General features: G+C 36.3%; 1 protein-coding gene across 1 annotated transcript in view; it reads right to left on the bottom strand.

The window, feature by feature from the left end:
- Positions 1-678: 678 nt before the first annotated feature.
- Positions 679-14,729, bottom strand: part of CCDC172 (coiled-coil domain containing 172) — a gene marked incomplete at its 3' end in the record, with an annotated part of 30,735 nt that continues 16,684 nt past the window's right edge. The window contains exons 6-9 of the mRNA XM_079794102.1: positions 12,802-12,903; positions 12,040-12,142; positions 1,541-1,628; positions 679-714 (exon numbers count right to left, since the gene is read on the bottom strand). Coding sequence (XP_079650228.1) covers positions 679-714; positions 1,541-1,628; positions 12,040-12,142; positions 12,802-12,903 — 329 coding nt within the window. The remainder of the gene's footprint in view (positions 715-1,540; positions 1,629-12,039; positions 12,143-12,801; positions 12,904-14,729) is intronic.

Here is a 14,729-nt window from a genome sequence, read left to right as displayed (position 1 = left end):
GTGTTTCAGGCCACCAGCGGAAATGAATCCTGAGGGCCGTAAGATTACGTACCTCCCCAAGTGGATGACTTATTTCATTCTAACCCAAACTGGCATTAGGAAGAACACTGGCAGGCCCAAAGTGCTGAATAAGGGCTGCAAGCGCCCCGGACTTAACTCAGACACGTCTAGAGAAACGTGGAGAAAACGCGTTTGCAGATGGAAGACCTCAGAGGACCTCTGTCAAGTACATCGTGTGAGTAGAGAAAGACTGAAATGAAAGTGAGTACCTTGTAGGTGGAAATGACACTGACTAAATTGGGTCAATAATCCGAGTGCTTCTTCCTACGTGTGTTTGACTTGACCCAAGGCTTGCAACAAAGAATAAATAACAGCAGAAAGTACAGATTAGCTTAAGGGTCAGGGGGGTCTCAGAAACCTGAGCACACACTACTACTCCTTTTTCTTCCTTTAGAAACAAAATCAAACCACATGAGAACCCTTAAAGTTCCAGCAAGTAATAAGACCAGAAATATGTATTGGTCTGAACCAATTCTAGACATCAACAACTTTGAACATTCTGAACCTCACATTTTCCACAAGAATCTACTGTAATGAGTATCATTCATTATCTATCACAAAAATTTGCTTCTAAGATGCTTTGATCAAATCTCGGGTAGCTCATCAATTCTCTACACGTTATTTATTTTCCTGAAGATCTTTCTGTGCCAATGTCTGAAAGGAAAAAATATTAATAGTTACTCATAAGGAAAGTGAAATTCTTAATAAAGGGATTATATACAATTTATGTAAATTTAACACCCCAATAAGTCAGTGCATTTCTCAATTTTATTTTTAAAAGTTTTAATATGAAATATAAATCCTAACATAACCTACCAGAGCATTTGTAAACAAAAAAACGTTTACAGAAAGTAAGCATGAAAACGAAATGTAACATATTAAAATAAATTTATACTTTAACATGCTTTAAAGCTAGCTATACAGGTGTCCAATTAAAATAGACCATGGCAAATACTGTGTTCGTTTCATAAACAACCAAAGAAGAAGGTTAAAAGCAATTTGAAGTGCTCCAAAACAGTCTGAAAATAAATTTTCAATAATTGAATCCAAAGTTCTTGAGATCATAAAAATCTGTAATGAGAAAGTTTTAGGATCAAATGTAATAAAAGTCTAATTTATGCCTATCAAAAACAAAAAGCTTTTAGCATCATGATAATTAAACCCCTTTAGTGCATGAGTCCTCTAATAACAGTTTCCATCAAGGGAATGTTGTGTGGTCAAGTTTGAATTCTTTTTTAACTGAGTTTGTAATTGTACACATTCTCTTTGAATATAACTTGCTGTATGTAGCACCTTGCTCTAGGAACTCAAAACTCTTCACAGATTTATATCCTGACCTCAGTTTTTTTGGTTATTGCTGCCTTGTTTTTGAGAACAGCAAAACACCAATTCAATGACATGTGTACCATTAAAACAATTCTTACCAGTAGTAACAAGTTACTACTGGTAATCAAAAGTTAAACAATCAATGATGGCTTACCAACTCCAAAAATTCTATTTCTGTTTGGAGAGCTTCATAAACACTTTGCATGTCCTCTTCCTTATAAAGTTCTAATTCCTTTTTAAGTCTGTTTCAAATGAAAAATTCACCCTATTAGTTCAGCAATCTTGTATGATAATTTTGTTATTACATGAATGGTGGCAGGTCTGCAGCTCTATCATCAGAATTTCAACTTAACACTAAAGAATTTGGAAAGGAATTTTAATTCTCTGTAATTCTATAAGGACTACATAAAATTTTGTGAAAAAAACTCCAGTAAATAAAATAAGGTAGACTGGCCCTAGCCGGTTTGGCTCAGCAGATAAAGTGTCAGCCTGCAGAATGAAAGGTCCTGGGTTCGATTCCAGGTCAGGGCATATGGCAGGGTTGTAGGCTCAACCCCCAGTGTGGGGCATGCAAGAGGCAGCCAATCAATGATTCTCTCTCATCATAGATGTTTCTCTCTCTCTCTCCCTCTCTCTTCCTCTCTGAAATCAATAAAATATGTATATAAAATAAGGGAGATTGAATAATAAAAAACACTTAATAATTTAGGGTAATTAAGAGAGCAACATGGTTTGGTAGGGAATCTACAGTACTGTCTGATGGCCTCTATTTTAGTCCTGGCCACTACCAAGCCAAATGACCTAGGCTAAGTCATTTAGCCTCTCGGAACCTCACCTGAGAATTTTAAGTGCATTAAAAACATGACCTCTAAGATTTCTTCTTGTTCTAAAATTAAACATTAACTTGATTTTACATATATATCATAAAAATATCTTTTGAGCGTGAAAAAGTAGTATCAATGTTTCTTTTCCCCAAGTAAGCCTTTAATCCTTTGAATATTCTGAAATTACTTTTAAAAATTATTTTATGCACATATTTAATATGAAAAATAGTGATGAAACAGTCTTCCATTTTTAGCATTATGACTAACATTCTTTCCAAAAAACAAAAAACATAAGCAAAAGCCATGAGCTGTGACTGGAGAGGTGGAGAGCCAGGGCCTGAGACTGTGCAGCTAGAAGGGAGAGGCTGCCCTGAGAACAGACACTAGGAGCATCATGCTCTCACAAACCTAACCAAGCTGGCCGGCCACAAGGTGAGCCCTGTCCTTCAGGGGAGAGCGCCGGGGTCCTAGGCCAGTGGCACTCCCTCTAGACTAGCAGAACCAAGAAAACGTCTCTCTGAAGGAAAGTTTAAGATTACTTAGGCTCATAGGCCTCCTACAGAGTAAGATCAAACAATGAGTTTGCAATCAAAGATCACCAAGTACCCAAGAAGCAGGCCACTATAAGTAAACGTCACTAGAGACCATAAACAACAGATAGGAAGAACTACAAATCAATAAGAAAAAATAACACAATTGAAAACGGGCATACACACACACACACACATTTACCAGATTATTCACAAAAGATATCCAATGGCTAACAGACTATGAAAAGGTGCTCAACTTCATCAAGAAAATACAAAAGAAAAGCACAATGTAATGCCACCACACACCCACCAGAATAGTTCAAATGAAAAACAGGAAGTACCAAGTGTTGACGAAGACATGCATAAACTAGAATTCTCAGACACTGCTGGCATAGGTTATCATTTTCCATTCTTTTACTTTTAACCTATCTATGTCTTTATTTTTAAAGTGAGTTTCTTGTAGAAACTGTATAGTGGTGCCATATTCTTTTATCTAACATGATGATCTCTTTGAGTTGGTGTATTTAGATCATTTACATTTAATATAATTATTTATTTGGCTGGATTAAAAAACTTGCTAATTGTTCTCTATTTGTTCCATCTGTTCTTTGTTCCTTTTTTCCTCTCTTTTTTCCTGTTTTGGATTGCTTGATTTTTTTTTATGATAGTATTTTATCTACTAATTGACTTGTTTGTATACATATTTTAAAATTTTTATAATGCCTGTGTTGGATTTTATAATACACATCTTCCATTTATTACTATCCACTCTCAAATAATACTATAGTCATACTTACAGTATAAAACCTTTACAACAGTATGTTTCCAATTACTCCTTCATATTTTTTCTCATTGTTATCACATAAATTTTTCTTTTACATTTACTATAAACATAAATCATATTGCTAGTATTTTTGACTTAGTAATTTATCTTTCCGAGCAATTAAAAATAAAAAAGGCTCTTATATTTACCTTCAGTTCAACAATTTCTGATGCTTTTATTTCTTGGTATAGTTCTGAGTTTCTATCTGATATCATATTCTTTCTTCCTGAAAAACTTATTATAGCCTTTTTTTTTGTAATGTAGTCTGTTTTCAAAGAAGTCTATACACTCATATTTGTTAAAAAATATCATACTTTGCCTTCATATGTAAAATATATTTTCATTGAGAATTCTGAGTTGACAACTCTCACTTGATAGTCATTCGTTTGTCTCTGGTTCTACATGATTTCTGATGAGAAGTCTACTGTAACTCCTATCTTCGTTTCTTGTATGTAATGTCTTTATGTCTTCTCTTTTTCTGCCTTCCTTCATGATTTCCTCTCTATCTGTGTTTTCCAGAGGTTTGAATATAATGTGTAAAGATATTTGCTTTTCTAAAATGCTGCTTGGAATCCTCTGAGCTTCTTGTGTCTGCTTTAAAGTATTTCATTATTTTTATAATACATTCTGCCACGGTCTCTTAACATTATGGATGTTAGAACAGTATGGTTGAATCTCAAACACATTACACTAAATAAAAGAAGTGAAGCAAGAGGCTATATTGTGCTAAATAAAAGAAGTCAGACCAGGCTACATACCAAATTATTCAATTTATATGACATATTGGAAAAGTCAAAAGTAGGAAAAGAAAATAGATCAGAGACTGGGAGTGGACTATGGCCCTTGATTATAAATGGGCAAGTGGGGACATTTTGGGGTAATGGAAGTATACTGTTTTGATTGTGATGGTGGTTGCATAATTAAGTGTGTTTGGCAAAATTAACAGAATTGCATATTTAAAAGGGTGAATTTTATTGTATGTAAGTTATACCTCAATAAGCCTGTTCTTAAAAAATGACAATGACAGGAATCCACATTCCTATAAAATAATGGCAACCACCTAAATAAAAACAATCTCAATTACAATGCCAAATAATGCCACCTATAAGCCATACTTACAAGCTAATTAAGAAACAGGTGGTATTACAAACTTGAAATTACACTTAAGTACAGAAATAAATATGTTAATCCCGCAGAACCAAATCTGAAGTCTACACCAATGCAGAGACTGAAGCACAACTAGTGGAAGAGGAAAAATGAAAGGGAGCGCATGGGGTGATATAAGACAGGTTAAATGACCCTCAAAAAGAGCAAGTCCTACCCTGCGTGGGAAAACACTGACAGCAGACTTGAGGCCTCATGGTTGAAAATACTGGCTTTTGTCAGATTGAAGGAAATGGGGTTTTGTTGTTGTTGTTTTTGTTTTCAATATATTTCTATTGATTTCAGAGAGAAAGGGAGAGGGGAGAGAGAGAGAGAAATATCAATGATGAGAGAGAATCATGGATTGGCTGCTTCCTGCACACCCCACACTGGGGATCGAGCCTGCAACCTAGGCATGTGTCCTGACCAGGAATCAAACCCATGACCTCTTGGTCCATAGGTCCACGCTCAACCACTGAGCAACACCGGCTGGGCTGTTGTCAGACTTTTTTATATTTCCTTGGGCTTGGGAAAGAGTGGGCTTTCTTTCAAACTATCCAACCTCTTTCCCAGCTTTTCCCAGGCTTGTGTTTATGCCCTATCCATCCATTCTCTTTCCTGGCTTTTCTGAGGCTTGTGCCCCGCCCCATCCAATCTTTTTCCCACTGTGCCCTCCCACTTTTATGGTTCCCATTGTGGCTCCTACTGCATATGCACTCAGTAAAAGGAAATAGCCCTCACCGTTTTCTCCCTCCCACATTAATCCCGCAGAACTTGCTGGTCACACACACCACCACCATCTACCTCGCCCCCCTCAACCCGGCCCCTACCCTCATGGCTGTGGCTATAAAGCTATCTTTCCTGCCTAGTTGACGAGGCGGGATGTTTTGCTCCACTTGGCTGAAAGATGCGGGTTACTCCCCAGGGTGACTGTTCCCTCCTTTCCCTCCTCTTTTGTTAATTATCTAACTAACTGCCCGCTCTAACACTGCAACTGCCTACTCTACTCTATGCAGTGTACTTCAGGCTCCACTTCAATATATTTATCTTTTCAAATAAAATGGTAGGGCTCTTCTTCCCACCCTATCACCAACACTCGCCCTTCCCCTTTCAGTTCACATGGACTACAGGTCCTGTAAGATCTTTCCGTCCATCAGAATGGGTGGTGACCATGTTCGCTTTTAGTTAGTTAACAATAAGAATGAGAGACTACTGAAATTAAGGAGGGCGTTTAGAGCAAATTATAGGAAGTATTTCACTATTCAGCATATAATCAAGCTGTAGAATTTAGAACGGCACTTAAAGATTGCTGTTGCTAGCTTTAAAAGAGGCTGATGATAATGGGCTGAATATTAATGCGGTTGCAGCAAGCCAACACTATATAATGGTAAGCAGTGCACAGACGAACTCCCTATCAGAGTCAAGACGGACTTCCTCACCTCTGCACTATAACTAAGGGCGGTCTGCACTGGTTACTGTCACCTTTCTTGGAATCATCAATTAATGACGAGGATGGCCAACAAAGCTAGCTAGTTCAGCAAAACTCATGTTCCTTGTATTTTCACCATTTCCATTTTTTTTCAGTGCCGTATAAAATTTGTTTCTAAGTGTCATAGAACAGCCTTAACTGAAAGAACATTCCTTTCAGTCACAGAGCTGTACAAAAGTACTATTTAATTAGAAAAAAGGAAAAAGTTCATCCGAAGTCTTAGTGCACCGACGCAAATGCTATTAAGGTTTAAGTGTATTCCATCAGTCTTTTCTTTCCATCTAATAGTGATTATGCAGTATTGTCTCCTAGCGTTTTCTTTTGCTTAAAGCGTATCATATACATTTCCTCCAGTTAATTAAGCATGCCAATTAATACCATTTAAGATACATGTGTAACAGGTCTAGGTGGCTACACCACAGTTGATCAGTCATGGTACAGCATTGAAATTGTCACTTTTCTTTTCCTGCCATAAGTAACATTTCTGTGAACACTTCCGTGCATACAGTTCCCTCTGTAGTTAGAATTATTATCCTTAGGAGAGAGCTCATCAGTGGAATTATTGGGTCAAATGGAATAAACATTTTAAAAATGCCTATAATTTATATTCCAAATTACATTCCAAATATACGCAATTTTACACTGCCACACAATGTATAAATTAGCTCTGTACCACACTCATGCTAATTTCAATTATGGTCATTTAAGAATGTCTTTAAAAATTTGATAGAAAAATTATATTCAATGGTTTTCATTCGCATTTAATTGATAAGCAGTTTAACAGAATTATCTTATCTTATTCATCTTGGTATTTCCAGTAACTTGCACAGTGCATGATACAAAGTGGGCATTTAACACATGTCTGTTGAATAAATACATTAATAAAGAAATATTGATTTTAGTGTTTTCTTATTGATTTTATCAGTTGATTATTTGATAAACGGTTATCCCTTGTTAGTAATAACCACCATAAATTTCTCCCAGTTTATCACTCCAAGTTGATGACTTTTTTAACACATGGGATTTTAAATCTTATATGTTAAGCCTGTTAATCTTATCCTTTTTGGTTTTCTTAATTACATCAGAGATTTAATAACTAGTCCTTTCTACTTTCGCTAGTTTTCCTATGAACTGATGGGTTTCTTCTATATTAATTCATATAAAATTATTTTAGTGACATTTAAACACAATTTTAAAAAATACATAGGGCATCCTCTTTCATGTACAATTTATTTCTGAAAGTAGGTTTGAAAGTTGAATGTGTCAAAGCAGAACTTCAGTTTCCTAATTATGCCTTCCCGCCGTCCAGGCCACCAGCAGACAGGTGTGCAAGGCAGCACCAGAGAGATCTGCCATCACCTCCGTTCCCCTACATCCTGGGTTGGTTGGATTAGGCAACTCCTTTTACCACATATTTTCTATCACCTTCCCCACTCTCATATCAAAGGGGTTGTTTATAAAGGTAAACATATGAAAATTTAAAAACATCTTATTATGACATCAAAGATACCAATGAATTTGGAAATGGTATTATATATGGCTCATACAATAAACAAAATTATTTCAAAGTTTAGGGATATTTACAACCTGGTACATTTAGATCAGAATATAAATTCTAAAATAATCAATTGATTCTACTGTCAAAATGTCTCTTGTATATAACTTTAATGCCCATAGTGTGTGGCAAGAATTCACAAAACAGGGGATCTCTATTAGCTTGAAAGCTATATAATCACTGCTGTAGAGACACTTCCGTTAGTGAATAAATAATGAAGCTTTACCAGAAAAGATGCAGTCTGCAGAAATACTGAACAAAATACATAGCTAAGAATAATCCTGCAATTAAATGGGAATTTTCATATTTTATAAAAGTTTAAAAAAGAGATGATATGGGTTAGAATCAGACATGTAATTATTTTTGGCCAATATTTTCCAGAAACTTTAAAACTGAGATCCTGTTACACTTGTCCACTTTGAGTTCATTCTTGATGGCAAAGTAAATGTGCACTATTTTCTCAAAGTAGCCCGGATAACCCTTTCTACTACTCTGCTCAATGATGCTTGTTCTAAATAATGTTACAGAAACACTCCCCTACATGGTTAAGGATACATGAATTAAAATGTTTCTCATTATGGATATTTAGAAACTCTTGGAGATCCATCGAAGGGAGAAAAGTAACATAAATATGGCATCTCTCTACATTGGCATTAGACAATGAAGTTGATCAGTACAAACTAACATGGGATAGGGCTAAGTAATAAGGCAATTTTGAGGATAGAATCAATTAATTGTTTTAAAATTTATATTCCGATGTAAATGGGCCTAGTTGTAAATATCCCTAAACTTTGAAATAATTTTGCTTATTCTAAGAGCCACATATAGTATCAACCACTTTCCAAATTTATTGGTATCTTTGATATCATAATAGAATTTTTTTTGCACAGTTTTCATTGCAAATATGCTCTTCACAAAAACATTCTGTCTTCAAATGTACAGAAGAAAATATCCCAGGCTGATGACTTTGCAGTTTCATTTCCGTAACAAACTTCCTGTGGCATTGAACAATCACAAATACTGGTTATTAAAAATGTAAAACCATTCTAGAACGAAGTTTTGAGGGTAAGGAAATGCCTGAAATGTTTCAAGTTGTCCAGGATATTTACTACTTGAAGTAAACAAAAAGTCATGATGTAGAACTGTATTTTAGTGACTGGTGTTGGATAATAATAAAAATAACAGGTGTTGGGAGTCCACTCTATCACATTCTTCTTTCCTGCTTCCCTAAGGTCGCTAACCTTCCAGAGCTGGGATTCGAAGGTTTGCACCCTTAACCTCTGTGCTCAGTTCCTCTCAAGGCCCTGAGCGCTACCATTCCTGAGCTGCCTGGACCACAGGAAAGAACCAGCTGGGGCGCAGTCTGACAAGCCTTTGGGGAGCTTCTTAGGAAGCCTCGGGCTAGAGTGCCGAGCAGAGCAATATTCTACAAATTAGCTGCCTTCACGCCTGTTCATTAACGAGCCCACACACTCCCGTGTAGAATCTTTTATACAAACAGACATTTTGGTATTTATGAAAACGGAAAGAGCCTTGGCCGGTTTGGCTCAGTGGGTAGAGCGTCGGCCTGCGAACTGAAAGGTCCCAGGTTCGATTCCGGTCAAGGGCACATGCCCGGGTTGTGGGCTCGATCCCCAGTGGGGGACTTGTAGGAGGCAGCCGACCCACCATGATTCTCTCTCATCATGGATGTTTCTTATCTCTCTCTCCCTCTTCCTTCCTCTCTGAAATCAATCAATAAAAAAATATTTAAAAAAACCTCAAATATATTTGTTAAAAAAACAAACAAAAAGATTATCTACAGCAGAGACCATAAAACCACCGTGAGGGTAAGTACTGTTCTCTACTTTAATGGACAGCATCAAGATAGAGTTTAACAGCCCTAACTGGTTTGGCTCAGTGGATGGAACGTCGGCCTGTGGACTGAGGGGTCCCGGGTTCGATTCTGGTCAAGGGCATGTACCTTGGTTGCGGGCACATCCCCAGTGGGAGGTGTGCAGGAGGCAGCTGATCGATGTTTCTCTCTCATCAATGTTTCTAGCTCTCTATCCCTCTCCCTCTCTGTAAAAAAAATCAATAAAATATATATTTTTTTAAAAAGAGTTTAACAAATGACCTAAACATGGCAAATTAACTTAACACATAATAATTATAAAAGTATTCAGTAATATAGATAGAATAAAATATGTATCAAAATTTTCTAATTGCCCAGCCAGTGTGGCTCAGTGGTTGAGTGTTGACCCATGTACCAGGAGGTAATCAGTTCGATTCCTAGTCAGGGTAGTACATGCCAAGGTTGTAGGCTGACCCCAGTAGGGGGTGTGCAGGAGGCAGCCAATCGATATTTCTCTCTCATCAATATTTCTGTCATTCCTCTCCCTTCCTCTCCCTCTAAAATCAATAAAAACATTTTTTTTAAAAAAAATTAATTACTAAAAGTAGAAACAATAAGCTCGTTGAAATGAATATTAACTTTTTATAATTGCTTTCTTGCCAAAGTTTAATAAAAGTATAATTATAATAACCTTAAAATAAAGCTAGCTGTTCACTGTGTATGATTTTCCTCATATCCTTGTGTGCAGGGGACATTTGGCAATAATGTCTGGAGACACTTTTAGGCATCGCAGCTGGGGGCGATGGGTGCTATTGGCATCTAGTGGGTAGAGTTCAGGGATGCTGCTAAACATCTGACACTACGTAGGACAGTTCCCCACCACAAAGAACAACCTGGCCCCAGATGTCAGCATTGCCAAGTCTGAGAAATCCTCCTATAAAAATAACAGCCATACCAGTTAGTAGCTAAACCTGAAAATTTAAAAAAAAGACTATTACAAAATTCAGGGTACATTTGAACAAAAAGATGAAAAATACTATTCTCTTCTAAAATGTAGGGAGAAAACCAACTGAACTTTAATGATGGCCTTCATGATAAACTTGCATAAATGCCAATCATTGCTTGCCATCATTAGCGTCTTGTTATGCCCTAATTTATAGGACTGAAGGCCTAAAAATTTTACACTCAGTACTTTGACTCTGCTCTCCACACTCAAAATAACTTTTACAGACTATACCAGCAGGGAAACTAAGATACGCACATCAAAGAGTTTAAAGTAGGAACTGATAAATATTGGCATTTCATGTAATAACTCCGAAGAACGGCCTAGGTATATGGACCAATGCTCCTTTCTTCCCAAAGTCCCTCTTTGGGTAGTCAGTGAGGAAAAGCATGTTATAACAGACTGTGTGTGGTTAAGTTTAACCTAGGGCACAGTTTTATGATGAGTGATAAACCCACCGAACTGGAGGTCCTATCAGAAGCCCTTACACTACTAGCTATGATACCAGTGGGCATTACCATTTTTAAAAGTGTAAAAAAATCAATGAGCAGATTGTCATTACAGAAACTCATTCTGCATCACACCTATCATTCAGGAGATTGATATTTCATGCTTACAAAACTTAACATAAAATTAAATTGCAAATATTTTCTCATAATCTACTAAAATTATGGCCTAAGGCGATACACTACTAATATGAAGCATTTGTTCAGCTCCAGTGGACATATTTCCTATATGATTTATGTGAAAGAGGGCTTCATTGGCTTCTTCAGAGATTCAGTAATGAGGTTTCTTTGGTTATTCTAAGCCTGGTTGAGTCTAGAAAGTATAGAAACGTCTCTAAATTAAACCAGCAAATATAACATTGAATATTAATAAAGAATAGTCCAATTAATAAACTGAGTTTTCTTCTTCCTCCTTGTGTATATGACTATTTCATTTTAAACATCAGCCACTCTTTCATTATCCAAACACATAAAAAGCAACTGAATATTCCATACAGAAATACAGCTTCATCCTTTAGGCACAAAACCAGAGTAACAAATTCTAAGCAAAATAGTAGATGGTGACTCCCCTCCCCACTGAAAACTAGGAAGATAAAAAATAATCCCAATCATTTCCAAAAGAAAAGTCAGGGATAAGAGAAAGGCGAGTGTGGGACCAATCCTTTGTCTCAATCCATTAGGATGTAAATAACACTGAGCACAGGAGGTATAAGAAAAGATAAAATTGATTCCAGCATTATCAACCCGCTGCATCATGAAACTTATATGTAGCACTTTCTAGCCAGTGATGTGCTTGCTTATTACCACGTTTCAGAATACACGGAGAAAAAATAATGTCTTTATCTAAAACTGTAAAAAATCTATGCAGTTAGTTTTGTGCTGAAATCTATCTGACAACTTGAAAAATTACCAGATTTTATACCAAAGTGTAATGGGCAATTCTTACCTTAAGCATTCAGCATCATTTTGAGGCTTTTCACTGATTTTTATTTTTTCTGCCTCTAGGCATTTGGTAGTACAAATGGCTTCATTCTTTTTCTCTTCAAAAACTAAACAATTAAGAAAATTCTTAGTCTTTTAAAAATTAAACATAAAGTTTATCTGTACTCATTCATAAGAACAATCCTAATTTTTGCTGCTTCATATAAAATGTATGTACTAATGATTTTTATTTTTCTAATTTAATATAGCAATTAAAGGCACAAAAATGGTCTTACCAAAATCTGAGACATTAAAAGTATCTGCTAAATATCTTATATTACGAGGACAGTTCCCCACCACAAAGAACATCCTCGCCCCAAATGTCAGCTCTGCTAAATCTGAGAAACCTCTGGTGGCTCAGGTGGTTGGACCCTTGTCCTGTACACCAAAAGGCTGTGGGTTCTAGTCCCAGTCAGGGCGCATGCCTAGGTTGTAGAGCTGATCCCTGGTGATGTCTGTGGGAGGCAATTGATTAATATTTCTCTCTCAACTCAATGTTTCTCTCTCTCTCAAAAAATATTACAAAAATTAGATCTAACCCTGATTAATTCAGTGTTTTACCTATTTCTTTCTGTATACCAATAATAGCACTATATCCCAATAGGTTGATACATTTTGAAAGAATAATATGACCCTAGATTTTGTATATGAATATACTCATTGGCAAAATAAATGAACACATAGCTTCATTCTTTAGGCACAAAACCAGAGTAACATCTTAAATGACCTTTAAGATTTCTCTGCAGAGTAAACAGTTCCTGCATTAATTCATTCTTTTGTTTTTGAAGTTCATTTAACTGGCCACTGTCATGTTCCATTGACTGCATTTCTAGAAACAAGTAAACAAAAAACATTATTTTAATTACTTGGGCTTTGCCATAAATGTCAGCACTTCTTAACTTTTTCTGCTATAGTAAAAATTTAAGCAGCATATCGTCAATTTTAAGCCTGGACGGGCTTCCTTGGCCACCTATGAACGATTTCTAACAAACTGACCAGGATTCTTTTAAGCTCCAACTGGATACAAATGAATGTTAGTTGATGGTTAGACTACTAACAGAGAATTCAAAATAATGGACTATCACTAAGTAAAACAAACTTACCAATGAGACAAAAAAGAACAATCCATCCTTCATAGCTAAAGCTAATTTAGAGTGATTTTATATAGTATTCAGCACATGGCTACAAGGTTCCACAATATTTCTAATATTGTTTCTTCTACCTGGAATGCCCTCCTCCCTTTATTCCCACAGCAAACTCTTCTATATTTAAATTTTTATCACAAAAGGGTGTTGAACCTTGTCAAATGCTTTTTGTGTCTTTGATTACTGTTATATCTTTCACTTATCTCTTGATTATATCCATGTCTCCGAGTATACTTATAATATTTATAAGAGCAATTTTAAAGTCTTTCTTTGCTTACTGCATCCTCTCTGTCATTTATGTGCATGTTTCAATTGACCTAATTTCCTCCTCGCTATGAGTTACAATTTGCTACTGCTCCAAATGTCTAGTGATTTTTGATTGGGTACAAGACACTGTTTACTATATTGTTAAATGTTTGAATTTTGCTGTCTTCCCCTAAACCATGTTGATATTTGTTATTTGGTAGGTGTTTAAATAACTTATGGATCAGATTCAAACCTTGTTTTTAAGATTTTTTTTAACAGTGGGTCTAGAATAGCCTTAAACCTAAGGCTAATTTAATCCTACTAGGAAGGCAGGACTCCAGTTTAGTGAGATCTTACTATTCTGACAGCTTGGAACTTGAATGACTGTTTTTCCTTATAGGAAAACACATTGCGGTATCACCAATGCCTATAACAGTGCATGATACACAAAAAAGTACCAAAAAAGTAAATCATTACTGAATGTATATACTAGGCACATTTTAGAAATACATTGGTAAGTGAAACAGACATAATGCCTGTCCTTGTGAAAGTTTACGCCTTTGTAGGGGAGATAGTTATGAACCAACTAAGTATGTAAGTAATTACAATGCTCTGGGGGAAAAATAGTATAGAGACCATGAGAGAATAGAATCAGAGGAACTGACCTAATAGGGGATGGAGGGGGTCTGTATCAGAGATGATTTCCTCTGGCCGTAATATTTGAACTGAGATCAGAAGAATGACTGAATTAAGTAGATAAAGAGTAAGAAGAGTATTCCAATAAAGCATATTCAAAGGTCCTGAGGCAGGAGGAAGCGCAGCACAACCTAGGACACAACAGAGGTCAGTGTGCCTTCAGCACAGAAAGCAAAGGCCACCGGGTGAGGCTGGAGAGAGGCAGGAGGTTGTGCAGGGATGGCAAAACAAGTTGAGGTCCTTGGTTTGCTATGTTTACCATGATATTTTTAAACAGAATATAAATAAATTAAGAGGTTCATTATAAGAGGCCAGTAGTAATATAATAATTTCTTTTAAAAAATATATGGGTGTTAATGTTTTAGCACTCTCAAGGAGTGAGAACAGAATCTAACTCTGGGATTAAAAAATAAGTCAAGGAAGATGTCTGTCAGCGGAAAAACACTGAGAAATGGAAAGTAATAAAACAGCTATGGAGTTTGAAGATGAAGATTATTCAAAACCCAGAAAACTGGATGACTAACCATAGTTACGGGCTGAAAGCTCCATGGAAAAGGTCAGAGGGGGA

This window comes from Cnephaeus nilssonii, assembly GCF_951640355.1.
Source record: "Cnephaeus nilssonii genome assembly, chromosome: 16".
Lineage (NCBI taxonomy): Eukaryota > Metazoa > Chordata > Mammalia > Chiroptera > Vespertilionidae > Cnephaeus > Cnephaeus nilssonii.
The sequence above is the reverse complement of the archived record's forward strand: the minus strand, read 5'-3'. Positions and strand labels throughout refer to the sequence as shown.